The 14198-nt window shown below is 37.8% G+C and overlaps 1 protein-coding gene across 1 annotated transcript in view; it reads left to right on the top strand.

Moving 5' to 3' along the window:
- Positions 1 to 14198, top strand: part of USH2A (usherin) — a 392303-nt gene that overhangs the window by 246277 nt on the left and 131828 nt on the right. The window contains exons 38-39 of the mRNA XM_061990105.1: positions 6406 to 6556; positions 6729 to 6871. Coding sequence (XP_061846089.1) covers positions 6406 to 6556; positions 6729 to 6871 — 294 coding nt within the window. The remainder of the gene's footprint in view (positions 1 to 6405; positions 6557 to 6728; positions 6872 to 14198) is intronic.

Below are 14198 nucleotides of genomic sequence, written 5' to 3'. Positions count from 1 at the left end.
CAGTAACCAGTCACAATTCACCCACAGAAGCTGTTTGTGTAGTTGGGGTTTCTGCCTATAGTATTTTGTGATACTAATCCTTATGTTTTTCCCTCATGGTATTTTTTTAAATTAATTTTGTGATATGACAGTTATTGGCTAAGCATCCATTTAAACAATCTGATGAATTAGTTTTACTGGGCAGTTATAAATTCCATCCAATGTCTTTATTACAGGTATTAAAACCATTAATCATTCAGCTAATTGCTTATTGGCATTCTTTTGTAGCTTTTAGAGTTTAGAAAAGTTCTTGCTGAGTAACATGGATAAACTTTCCAGCATAAGAAAGGAAGGCTGGTTACTTCTTATATAAAGGTAACAGTGACAAATTTACATGAAATTTTTATAGCATTGACCTCAGTAAAATATAACACTTAGGAAAGGGACATCTCTTACATATCTTTTCACTTGAGACCCAAATCTGGATTGCAGATATTGAGATTGTATGTGAAAAAAAGTTCATTAAAGGAGGGTGAAATTAGATTTCTTTTTTTTTTTTTTGTTAGAGCAGTGTTAATGAGAAATAAGTAAGCCTGCTCTGCGTATTCAAAAAAGCAGCTGTCTTAAACTTCAGGTCTTAAACTTAGCGGAGGAAAGTTTCCACTGGGAGCTTATAAACTCAGCACAGATACATTTTAGATTTTTGTCAAACTTCTTATTTTTATTTTTCTGAGCTATATGGTGCCTGTACAAGTAATATTAAAGATTAACACTTAAATGGAAAAGATTTAGAAAGCTACTCCTCTTCAAATTCAATTACTGTTATAGTAAACAACGGATGTATAGAACAGGATAAATAACAAGGAGAACAAGTTACTTCTGTACCCGGTTTCTGTTATACTTCTGAAAAGAAAATTTCACAGACATGAATTGTGAACAGGTTTTGGTTTGCTGGGAAGTTTTTAGAATCATAGACTGGTAGTCCAACCCCCATGCAGAAGCAGGTTCACCTAGATCAGGTCGCAGAGGAACATGTCCAGGCAGGTCTTGAAGACCTCCAAGGATGGAGACTCTACACCTTCCCTGGGCAGCCTGTGCCAGGGCTCCCTCACCTGAACAGTGAAATAGTTTTTTCTTATATTTAAACAGAACATTTTGTGTTCCAGCTTCATCCTGTTAGCCCTTGTCCTGTTGCTAGCTACAATAGACAAAAGGGATGTCCCAACCTCCTGACACCCACCATTTAGATATTTGTAAATATTAGTGAGATCCTCCCTCAGTCTCCTCTTCTCTAGACTAAACAGCCCCAGTTCCCGCAGCCTTTCCTCGTATGACAGATATTCCAGTCCCCTGATCATCTTGGTGACCCTCTGCTGGACTCTCTCCAGAAGTTCTCTGTCCCTCTTGAGCTGAAGAGCCCAGAACTGTAGAGACTTCAAGCTACTCCTTTATGTCTCTTTATGTGCTTTTCCCCGTAGCACAGGTTGCTTTCTTCCCAAGCCCCATATGCCAGAGAGGGGCAAGCAAGAAGCCACCATAGACCTTTCACATTTTATGTTCCAAAGTGCATAGATGTGTATTGAATAAGAGCTGCGTTGTCTCATATATATATATATTATTAGATGGAGATAGACCTGTAGCTGAAAGCATAAATTGGTGAAATTCTAAAATTGAAAAGAAAATTCAAGAATACGCATACTTTAGACATTGAGTGAGTGGAAAATAACATGGTTGAGCATATATATTAAGTAAAAAATCAAAACAACTGTGTATATTTGCTGTACACTGAGTAGGGAAGAACTGGGAAAAGAGAGTTAAAAGCCAAACCAGAGTAAACTTCAGTGAACCTGTGAAGATAAGAAATAAAAAAAGGCAATCTTCTGCTTTGCTAATAGATATAGGTTTATAACTAGCATGCCTTTCTGATGATAACATATGGCCCAGCATCATGGCCTGTTTTTCGGTTAAATGAAACAAAAACACATACCCTTGTTGAGGATTATGGAGAGTGCAATGACTGGAATTATGTGGACTGAGCAAAGAGCTAGATAACAAGCATACCTGGGAAAATCAGAAGAAGCAAGTGTCAATGTGCAGAACATATTGCCATAAAAAGTGCTGTAATGAGATGATCTCAGTATGAGCACCTAAAATAGAAAATGAATCAAGAGTATCTAAATAACCACTGCAATGAGATAAAGAAATAGGGTTTGCCAGCTGAACCTGGAAAAGAGTGAGGGTAGGCATGAGTGAGGCATTGGTCTAAAGACAGAGTGAAACTTTTCCTTGATGCTGTGGTATAAACTGTAGAAAGCCTATTTTCCTCCTCTGTAGTTAAATACCTGTAGTTATCATTTGCATCCACATTTATGAAAAATAATTAGATAAGATACAAATGCATCATCTCTGCTAAATATTTTGTAAATGCAGATGTGACAAATTATAGACTTACATTTACATAGCTCCAAAGTCTTTTGCCTACCTGTAGATATCATAGAAACCTTGGAGCCAATGTATGTGATCACTGTTGAAAGTGGTGTAACTTTACTTCCAAGTTGGTGTAAGTTTCAGCCACTTTGATTCTGGGTTTTCCATATCTAATTAAATATTAATAGTGCAGATATTTTATAACTAAGTCTTCTATGTTCAGAAAATTTAAATTTCTGATACATCCTTGTTATAAGTACAGTGAAAGCCTCTCAGCAAAATAGGCTTTCAGCATGGAGTAAACATTTTAAGCACAATCATTTAACGCAATGCTTGCTGTCTTAAAATAAACAAATGCTTACAAAGCTGACTACTAGTGCCTGTGTTATTTAAGATAAGGAAATTAAGTCAAGAAGTTGAAACATTTTTCAGGTTGTTTAGCACATTAGTGACCAAGCAGAGATCAGATCTTTCTTGAATTGTCTTTATGTACCTGGATATCTGGAATTCAATATATCATTGTCAGCTTGAAATAGTCTTGAGCTTTTATTATTTTCCAGACAAGTTTATTAATTCTTTGATTAGGATTGACATTTGATTAAATATTTTATTCTGCCTTTGTAGTCTCTTCTTAGACAAAGCATGACTTTCTGCCCTGCTAAGTGAGGATTTACTGGGCTAGATGTTGATTCAGTAGGTTGCAAGTGGAGTGGTTGCCCCCTGAGGGTCATATTAAAGCTTGAGGGGAGCTTTTTGAGCAACATTGCATCTTAAAGACAATATATCAAGCTGATAGATACATGGCTCTTCTGTTGAGAAATTTGCAGTAGAATTATTGCCGGTTGCCCGTTATTACTTGGGTTGTAAAGAGTCTCCCGGGAACATGGATTGGATAAAAAGGGTTAAGCTAAGGGAAATGTTACACTGAAGACCTTGGTGATGAGGTGTGTTTGAAACAGTGAAAGGATGTTTTGTGTGTAATTTAGAATTACTGGTTTTGGGGGGGGAAGTTCTCTGTAGTTTTAATGATCAAAGCGTGATTAGTTTAATAGAGCACCTTTCTCATTATGACTCAGCAGAGACTTGACAATTTATTTGTTACACTTTCCTACCCCCCCTCCCCACCCCCGGCCTATTCCTTTGAAAGCACAGAGCTAAGGACACTGGCTAGCTGAGGACATTCTGTACGATCTACAAGAAGTCTTTCAGGTTAAATAAATTTGCTGTGTTCTGACTTGGTTTGAAAGTAGTGGGCTTGGCTTGTTCTACAGGTCAGTCAATTTGTCCAAATTTCTACTCTTCCCCATGCTGTGCTTTTGTTGGTAGAAGAGATTTGAACATTTAGCTGAGATTACTCACGCCATTAGAAAACATCTGCACTGTGAATTGTTATTGACATTTAGACAGAGACATCTCTGTTTTTTTGATGAACATTCCTGTATCGCTGTAATAACCGCCACTATACATACATAAAGCTTAATCAGAGCTTTTACTTTGTAGATCTCAGCTTTACAAAGAAGGATAAGTATTATTATCTCTATGTAACAGATTGAGAAATGAAAGACAAAGGTGATGTGTCCTAACAGAACTGGAAAGAAATTTAATGCTTTTACCCCCTCAGTGAGTTACTCACACTGTCTCCTCTATGACAATGTGAACTTTGGCTTCCTGGCCAAATTATGGCTCAGCTATTCAGATTCATTTTTAGATGTAGCTTTTTCTTTTATCTGTTGAATTTCTCTGTATACTTCGACAACTGATGCATTTTAAGCTACAGACAGTTCCATTTTAAATGAGGTAGTACCCTGCTTTGAAGTGATATTGTGCCTTTCTGTTAGCTTCAGCTTGTGAAAACACTTAAAAACCCTCTAAAGTTTTTACTTAATTGTGCCACCTTTCTCATGCTAGCTGAGTTTGCCTGCTAACAACTTCAGGAATCACTTTAGGAGGGGATGCCAAAATAATTCATGATTTTCTGTGAGTACTGTACTTTACATTTGTCAAGTTTACCCCCTCTTATTGCACAGCTTAACTCTACCATTAGTTATGTTGCTGCCAAACAGAACAATGATATGTGAAATAAATATATGCTCTCCATTTTACTCTGACAGTGAAGTTTCATTCATATATAGAGGCATTTGGTGTGCAGATGTTTGGTCTTGATGACTCATCTGAAGAAAATTTTGGGGCTGTTGAAGTTAAATACTCAATCTTCTTTCCTCTGAGTTGAAATGCTCACAAGCTCTTTATTGGCCTTGAAAGGTGTTGGCAAGGAATTTGCAGATCATGAATTACCTTAGTCTCAGATATCTCCTGGATTTGGAAACGGGAAGATTTCAAGTTTGCTTGGGATTTACTGGAGCCTTATTTCCTAGCATTAGATAACAGCAACAGGAGGGAACATCCAAAGGCAGTAAGGGTGTCTCAAGCCCCCCAAAATTATGTTGTTCTTCATGGTAGAAGAGAGGAGGAAAAAAGAGTGAGGGAAGCTGGAGATTGTGTTCCACTTCATCCTATCCTGAAAAAAAAAGGGGAGTTGCAGGGCTAATAGTTCTCAGAAGTAAAATACCTGGTATTACTTCAGGTACCCTAGCAGACAGCTTGTAGTAAAAATTTCTTATGAGAACTGATAGACCTTGAACTTAAGGGAAGGACAACTAGTCTCTAGACTGGAGCAAGACATATCTTGGGCCTTTCTGTGTAATATAGTTTGGAGCTGGAGCCGAAGATTTTGAAGTTCCCAGTATGTTCCACATAAGTATATATAATCAAAGTAAAAATGCCAGATGCTAGTTCACATATGTCTGTATGTATATATCAGTACAAATAAAAACTAATGTATATAGCTGATGAATTTGGTTTCTTTGGACACAATGCCATTGTTTCATCTGTTTTAGTGAGAGAATAATTCAGACAGCATATCGCTATTTCTTTCTATTTCTAAAGTCTATCTTTCCTCTCAGTAACCACTTCTTATACAGGTGGTAAGTAAGTGCAAATCATAAAAACTTACTGTAATATACTGTTCACTCACAACTTACACTTTGAGGCTTACAACTACACCTTAAGTTATAGATCTGTGAGACACATTTTTCCAATAGAGAGAAGGAAAAAAATAACAGCAACAACAAATTTCTGTTGGAAAGACGAAAGAAAGAAGCAAATGGTAACTACTGAACTATGAAAAAGAAAACTAGTATACAGGACTAACTTTCCAGTGTTTTAACTCTCTGGAGAAGAGCTACAGAGCTGTGACTACAGATATGCATTATACATAAAAGTTTCAGAAGTGTTTATATGTAGAAGTTTTTCCAACAGACTTTCTTCTAAAAAAAAAAAAAGCAATAAACTCATGGGTGCAAATTGGCTTAGTTCTTTTTACTGCATGCAGTGAATTTTGCAGCAGTTAAAGGTCATTGGTGGTATTATTACTGACAAATTTTGATCTGCAGTTCCTGGACTTCATAAAATTAATTTTCTTAACAAAGCAATGGGATAGAGACACAGATTTCAGGGAATCTATTCTGATTCCTAAGTAAAGATTTTTTTTTTTCCTCTTAAAATTTATGCTGTTGTATTTTAAAAGTATTGTTGATTTATAAGGGTAAGAAGGTATCTGAATGTTAAAAAGTCTTATCAGTTTTGCTTTTGCTCAGTGACATGTCTGTGAGCCTTTCTTTAACTTCTCAGAGTGGCAGAGCTGGGCACAAAGAGAATTAGATAATATTTGAACAGGTGGCAGAGAATATGTTGCTTCTGAATTACTTTTGGTGTTTGGAGGTTTGCTTTAAGCAAAATGATATTCACATAACTATATTGGAAAGAAGAAAATGAAGAAATAGCATTGTTCAGTAGTGAAAATGTTAAACTAAATGGACCATGTTAACATTGCTGTTGATCCTGAGGAACAGTTTTTCCAGTATATGGAGCATTTTGTTTCCACCCGGCATATGTTCTCTATGGTTTTCTCTGCTCTAATTCATCCATGTTTTTCGACAGCTCCAGATGGCGTGATGCCTCCAAGGCTTTCATCTGCCACTCCAACCAGTCTTCAGGTTGTCTGGCCTACACCAGTTCGCAACAACGCCCCAGGCGCGCCCAGCTACCGACTCCAGATGCGGAGGAGGCATTCTGCTGGTGACATTTTAGAGTATGCAGACCACAGCAAGGCCACCATTAACTTCTGAGCAAGAAAAGTCCAATTATCTTGAAAACGGCTCACCTTTAGGGTGGCTGGTTATGCTACAAGATGTGTAATGTTTTAGTCTTTCTTTAGGTGCTGGGATATTTAATGATGTAACTCATTCTGCTTTTCTTTGCAGTTTGCTTTCCAGCCCTACTGCTTCCTTACAATACAAGGTGGGAGATCTTCAGCCGTACACTGAGTATGAGATAAGAGTGGTTGCCTCCAATGCTTATGGCAATACTTATAGCAACTGGACTTCAATGACTACAGCAGAGGACAGTAAGCAGCCTCATCTTTTTTAACTGCCTTTAGCAGAAAGTATAAATAACTGTTCAGATGTCAAAGCACAAAATTTCTTTTGGTTATCTAACTTTCTTAGTTAAATAGCAATAATATATTCCCTTCCTGAATATTAACTAGCAGTAATAACTCCTAGGGGATCAAGTATCTGTTGTCTTAAGTATTCATGTTTTATGAAAACCTAAAATATATTTTGTGGACTAGTGTCTTATTTCTTTGTATAATATATTTCCATACATATGCGTTCATATGTGGTTAATTTAAGATATACTGGTAAGTACATCTTTTTATTGCTTTGTATTTTGAAAAAATACGTTGAAGTTAATAGTATATGACAGTTGTGTTTATCTCTGTGTTGAGAATACATAAGCTGTACCACAGCTCAACAGAACTTTTCATTCCCAGTGATCTTTGTTAATTCAAAGTGGTGATCTACTGGTGTGAAATTCAGTTTGTCATTGCCAGTCCCCTCACTTTCCTCATTAATAGTTCTATATTCTGCAGAATCACTCCACATAATATGTTCAGCAGTCTCTTGATTTAACAAACAAATGTCAGCATATAGGTACAGCCCTTTAGTTGACTGAGTAGGATTTTGCAGCTGATATGACATGTAAGCAGAAATGTGACAAAACTGGAGCCTGTTGTACGTAACGCATATACAAAATACATAATTTCTATAAGTTTTCTCTTCCAATGTGGCAGGATATCTAGTACCACACTTTTTGGAAAAAATCTGTTATTTTCTAATTGTTTTTTTCCCCTTTTTTTATCAATAATAAATGACATCATTGTACCAAATTTTACAGAAATTAAGTCTTTTCTAAAGAGATTTTTCCCATTATATTTTAGTCATTCTTAACAGGAAAAGGCAGGGCATTGGGGTGGTCTGTGTTTTGTTACCAGTTTCATACTGTGTTGCTCTCTCTACCTTCACACCAGTGCCTTATGGTCTTACTTCATTTTACACAGAAATGAGATCTGCATTTCAGACCATAAATTTGACCTGATTCTCTTATACAAGTGTTGTAGTGAGTATTCATAGCTGATGTCTCAACTTCACTTCTCTAACCAGCTGTCTTGAGAAAACATCCAGAAGAAACTGTGTTCCCACAATTGTAAAATTCTTTTATTTGAGTCTGAGCAAATAATTTGCAACAGAAATTTGTCTGATAAATTCATTGAAGCTCCAAAGTTATAAAGGCTTTTATGAACACGTTATCTATAAGTAATTACCTAATAAAACAAAAATCTGACCTTAGTCTTTACATACCGGAGATACGTCATCTACCTGTGAAAATCTGTTGATATTAAGTTCCGTCATTGTAATTGTTTGTTACCAAAAGTGGGTACAGTATTATTGAACTTGTCTAAATACAACCAATCTTTCGGTATTTTGTTCACGTTGCCATGATTATTTAGCTTTGATCAGACAGTTAACATAGTATTGTTTCTTTTTGGATAGTAGGAGCACAGAAGCATATTTAAAACAAGTCACTTGTTAGTATATGTAAAAATTCTTTTAATGCAAAGTAATAGGTGTAAGATTTTAGTATTCTCTTTTGGGGAGTTTGTGATAGGGCACAAAGCCTACACAGGTCATGCATTTCTATGTTGGTTAACATATATGTAGAAGTTATTGGCTGCATAGATCTTGGATGGTCTTTGTTACACTAGTATGAAATGCTACCCTCTGCAAAACTTTATTACCAAAGGAAACTGAAGGAAAAGAAAAGAAAAATGCAATTCATCTGCCAGTGTTTATGCAATGAAAATATTTTCGATTAACAAACAACTCTTCTCTTCAGGTATGATACTGCATCTTGTTCCTTCCTTAAAAAAAGGTTCTGTAGTTTGGTTGTAAACTCCATGTCTCCAAGGGGAAAATTATCTTCCTTAAAATATCCCCTTCCATTTACATTGATACCGCTAAACAATAAACGTTGGTGTATCCCCAGTATCCAACAACCCTTATAATTTACAAAATAATCCACAACTTTTAGTAGTGACAAAGGACTCTGGTTTTGGTGTCATTGTTGAAGGCCTAAGACTGAATGATTGTCATTGGGTCTAAGGAGTATATCTGTCAAGGTTTTAATATGTTTCTTATAAAACTGCCTATACTGACAGACTGTTGCGGAAGTATACCTAATTCCCAGCCCTACTAACCAATACACTCTGACTTTTTGAAAGTACAATTTGCAAGTTCTTACTCTGTTGAAATATATGCGTTACACATGTTGTTATTGAATTTTATGCAGTGAATATACGGATTTTTTTTGTTTCACCAAGGCATAAAATATCTGCGGGAATAAAATATATGCATGATCGGGTATTTATATGCATAAACATTTGGTAGCAATACTTGTAAATCAAAACATCCATTTTTAAAGCCAATAGGGTTCTACTAATACAAGCTGATGATTTCACAATGTATCTTCATATTACATTTTCTTATTATACATAGTTATTAAACTAAGGAGGACTTTAGGAATGATTAAGAAAAAAATAGCAAATGCTGCCATAAAAATATATTGTATCTAATAATATCTAATATATAAACTTGTTCCAGTGATCTTGGTCAGCATAGCATCAGACTATTTACTGACAGACGGATAGAAACAGTTGATTAAGTTTCTGGATTACATCTTTACTTTCAGTAATTTGAATGTAAGTTTAAGATACTGTTTTGCAGTCAATGTAATCACCACTGAACTGAGAGGTCAGTATGTACCATTGAACTGAGAGCAGAATTTCATGTGCTGCCTTCAGAAAGAAAGTGAAATTTTCTAGATATAAAAAAGAAGATATCAGATAAATTTTCCCTTTTATAAGTGGCAAGTCTGAGCTGTCTGAGAGGGAAGCTACAAAGGAGTTGGTTATAGTTACCTGAAGCTGGCCCAATGGCAGTTGCTGCAAACTTGAGCTGTAGTTTTATGATTCACAGTATTTATTGGCTGGCAGTAGTCCACATGTTGTAATTTTCGATAAGACGGATAGTACTCAAATGGAAAGGTACTTTTTCTAGTGCTTGAGAAAATCCATCTTGATTTGGACAAGCTTTAAGCTAGAAAAAATAGCAACTTTAGAGAAAAAATGCCTATTCCTTTCCTTTCTTTTGAATGCCTTAGAAACTGCAGTTCAATGAGTTGTGTATAGCAGGACATCTCAGTCACCAGCATGCCTACATATCACTCCCATGAGCAAGTGTGTGGTTCTGGTATGGAGAGCTTTTACGGAAGCACATTTTTAAGTCTCTGGCTTGCACTAGTCTGGAGAGGTTTTACAAGTTCCCTGTCAGACAGTCCAATCTTTTTTTTTTTTTTTTTTTTTTTTTTAATTCTTACATAAATGACTGGAAATCCATCTCTTTTATGTATAAAGTGTATTCACAGTAAGTACTGTCAAATGTACACAGTAGTCACTTGAGATCACTAAGTATGGAAGTTGCTAGAGAAAAAAGAGAAGAAAAAAAAAAGAGAGCTCCTGCAACATCAGCTGAGCTGTTTCTTGACAAAACAAGGAAGCATTATTCCTATCATATAGAGTGCTATAGTGTGTTCCTCTTACCACAAAACTTTGGTTCCAGGATAAGGAGGCCTATTCTTTTAAAACTTTCTTCTGTAGCCAATAGAGGGAGTCAATACAAGACGATAGGGTAAGTGATGTAGTTCTCAGCTTTTGGGAGCACTTACTTTCTCTGCTGATTGTCTTTGAGAAGTCTTGTAATTTGACTATGTAAGTCCATATAATTTAGGCACATAAATTAATCTGTAGTTGGTTGATGTGAACATGGTCACCTGTGCTCAAGATAAATGGAAACTGAAGCAAGAGAAGACAATATCAGTGAGATGCTAAAGGGAAAAAGAAAACCACGTGAAGTCAATGACAGGTTGAATGTAAAAAGGACATAAATCCAAATTAAGTTGGAGTAGTATCGACAGGTTGAATGTAAAAAGGACATAAAACCAAATTAAGTTGGAGTAGTATCATGGCAGATATGATAAAATGATAAATAGTCCAAACTGCTCAGGCATGACTATAGTCTGTGAACTAATAAGCTGGGATTCTGGAACCAGTATGTATTTGGAGCAGTAGAGGGAGAAAAATCTGAATCCTCTGAAGATAGCTCTTAATATGTGTTTAATGGGGTTCATGTCACAGAATCACAGAATGGTAAGGGTTAGAAGGAACTTTTAGAGATCATCTGGTCCAACCCCCCTGCTAAAGCAAGTCAACCTAGGTCACATTGCACAGGAACACGTCAGCCAGGTTTTGAAAACCTCTAGAGAAAGAGACTCCACAACGTCCCTGAGGTCGCTATTCCTGTGCTCTGTCACCCTCATAGTAAAATAATTTTTCCTTATGTTTAAATGAAACTTCTTGTATTCCAGCTTCTTTCTGTTAACCCTTGTACTTTCATTAGTTATAACGGAAAAAAGTGATGTCCCAACTTCCTGACATCCACTATTTAGATATTTGTAAATATTAGTGAGATTCCCCCTCAATCTCCTCTTCTCCAGGCTGAACAGACCCAGGTCCCACACCCTTTCCTCATAAGGAAGATGCTCCAGTCCCCTGATCATCTTGGTGGCCCTGCGCTGGACTCTCTCCAGAAGTTCTCTGTCCCTCTTGAGCTGAGGAGCCCAGAACTGGACACAGGACTCCAGATGAGGCCTCACCAGGGCAGAGAGGGAGAAGAACCTCCCTTGACCTGCTGGCCACACTCTTCTTGATGCATCCCAGGATGCCATTGGCCTTCTTGGCCATGAGGGCACATTGCTGGCTCATGTTCAGTTTATTATCAGCCAGGACTCCCAGGTCTCTCTCTGCAGAGCTGCACTCCAGCAGGTCAACCCCTAGCCTGTACTGGTGCATGGGATTGTTCCCATGCACCAGTACATTGGACTCTGCACTTGTCCTTGTTCAACCTCATGAGGTTCCTCTCTGCCCAACTCTCAAGCCTGTCCAGACCTCACTGAATGACAGCACAGCCTTCTGAGGAATCAGCCAGTCCTCCCAGTTTGGTGTCATCAGGGAACTTGCTGAGGGTACACTCTGTCCCCTCATCCAGGTCATTGATGAAGATGTTGAACAAGACTGGCCCCAGAACTGATCCCTGTGGAACTCCACTGGCCACAGGCCTTCAACTCGATTCTGTGCCATTGATCATCACCCTCTGGGCTCTGTCATTCAGCCAGCTCTCGATCCACCTCACTGTCCACTCATTCAACCCACACTGTCTGAGCTTTCTGATGAGGATGTTATGGGAGACAGTGTCAAAAGCCTCGCTGAAGTCAAGGTAAATGACATTCACTGCTCTCCCCTCATCTAGCCAGCCAGTTATGCCCTCATAGAAGGTTATCAGGTTGGTCAAACAAGATTTCTCCTTGGTGAATCCATGTTGACTCCCCCGATAACCATCTTTTTCTCCATATGTTTATTAACAATGTTGAGGATGAGCTCTTCCATCACCTTTCCAGAGATGGAGATGAGGCTGACCGGCCTGTAGTTACCTTAGTCCTCCTTGCCCTTTTTGAAGACTGGCCTTTTTCCAGTCCTCAGTCACTTCTCCCATCCTCCATGATTGTTCAAAAAGGATGGGGAGAGGCTTAGCAGTCACATCAGCCTGCTCCCTCAGCACTCTAGGATGCATCCCATCAGGACCCATTGACTTATGAGTCAGGGATTTTAAGAATTAAGCTTGGCCAACAAGTCTTTAACCTCTTCCTTATCCACCAAGGGCAGGTTCTCTGCTGCCCAGGCCATCCTACTATCCTTGCTGGACTGGGCTTCCTGAGGGCCGGTCTTGGCTGTAAACACTGAAGCAAAGCAGGCATTCAATATTCAGCCTTCTCTGCATCCTGTCACCAGGGTTGAACACTCTGTGTTCAGCAGCAGGCTCACATTCCCCCTAACCTTCCTTATATTACTGATGTGTCTGAAAAACCCTTTCTTATTTTGGTTTACTTTCCTGACCAGGTTTAATTTTAGAAGGCCTTTAGCCTTCCTGATTGCACCCCTGCATGCTCTGGCAATGTTCCTATACTCTTCCCAAGAAACCAGACTCTTTTTCCACCTCTCATAGATATCTGCTTTCTCCCCGAGTTGTTCTAGCAGTTCTTTGATCATCCATCGAGGCCTTCTGCCTCCTTTTCCTGCTTTTCTACTCATGGGGATCCACCAATCTTGGGCTTGCAGGAAGTGGTGCTTGAAGATTGACACTCTGGAGCAATTCTACTATCTAGGATCCTATCCCATGAGATTCCTCTGAGCAAGACCTTGAAGAGGCCAAAGTCAACTTGCCTGAAATCCAGGGTTGCAGTCCTGCTTGTTTTCCCGCATCTTCCACACAGGATCTTGAATTCCACCATCTCATGGACTATATGTCATTGTATGAACAGTTTAATTACTTTTGAGTTCAGTGATCTGATATGGTAAAAGATTCCTGTGCTTCCTTGTGCCCAGAGCTGCACAGTTTGGATTTTCTGATGGATACAGTTGGCAGTATACGAAAGACATCACATTTTGTTAATATGTGTAACTTCATTGTCCATGTTCCTGAAAAGAGTAAACGATTCAAGAATAAAAGGCACAGAATTTCTATTCTACCTAGTGAGAGAATTTCCCAGCAAATCAGGTATTTCTCATTAGCTTTAAAGGGCAGTAGTTCAGGTACATGTCTCACTAAATTAATGAAAGTGTAGATTCCCCTCATATACATCTATGAGGCAATAGCTCTTAGCTTCCCCAGTCTGTACAGTAAGTAAACAAACGTGTGGTTCTAGTCAGGAAATTACAAAATATTAATGACAGTTTTGTTCCTTCATTTTAAGTCAAGTATGAACTTTTGAAGCAGATGAGCAAAATAGCCTGCCATAAAAGGTAATTTCATTTGCCAAAATGAAACTACCTTCTAGTATTAATACTATAATGAAATGGTTTAAAATATGAACTAAGAATCTTAAGGAAAAAGATGCCCACTGTTCTCGTGTTCAGTAGATACTTCTATAAACAATTACATCCATGTAAAAAGCTTTATGATTTTATTTTCATCATTGTCAGACTGAGCTGTGTAGCTGTCATACTTTGCAGTCTTCCCTCCAGTGACAGCCACATTGACAACATGTTATACTCCACATTGATTTTACAGTTAAGGACCTGATTGTGATATATAGGGATTTTAAGAATTCAGCTGAGAGGCTGACTTTTGCCTTTTATCATTCCATTAAAATTTTATAACCATCTTTTTCATGTCATTTCATCCATGAATTCGTACTTTAGAAAGTGATAGCTACTGCTGTGA

The sequence above is a fragment of the Colius striatus genome, chromosome 2 (assembly GCF_028858725.1).
Source record: "Colius striatus isolate bColStr4 chromosome 2, bColStr4.1.hap1, whole genome shotgun sequence".
Classification (NCBI taxonomy): Eukaryota; Metazoa; Chordata; class Aves; order Coliiformes; family Coliidae; genus Colius; species Colius striatus.
This window is presented reverse-complemented; position numbering and strand designations above follow the sequence as displayed.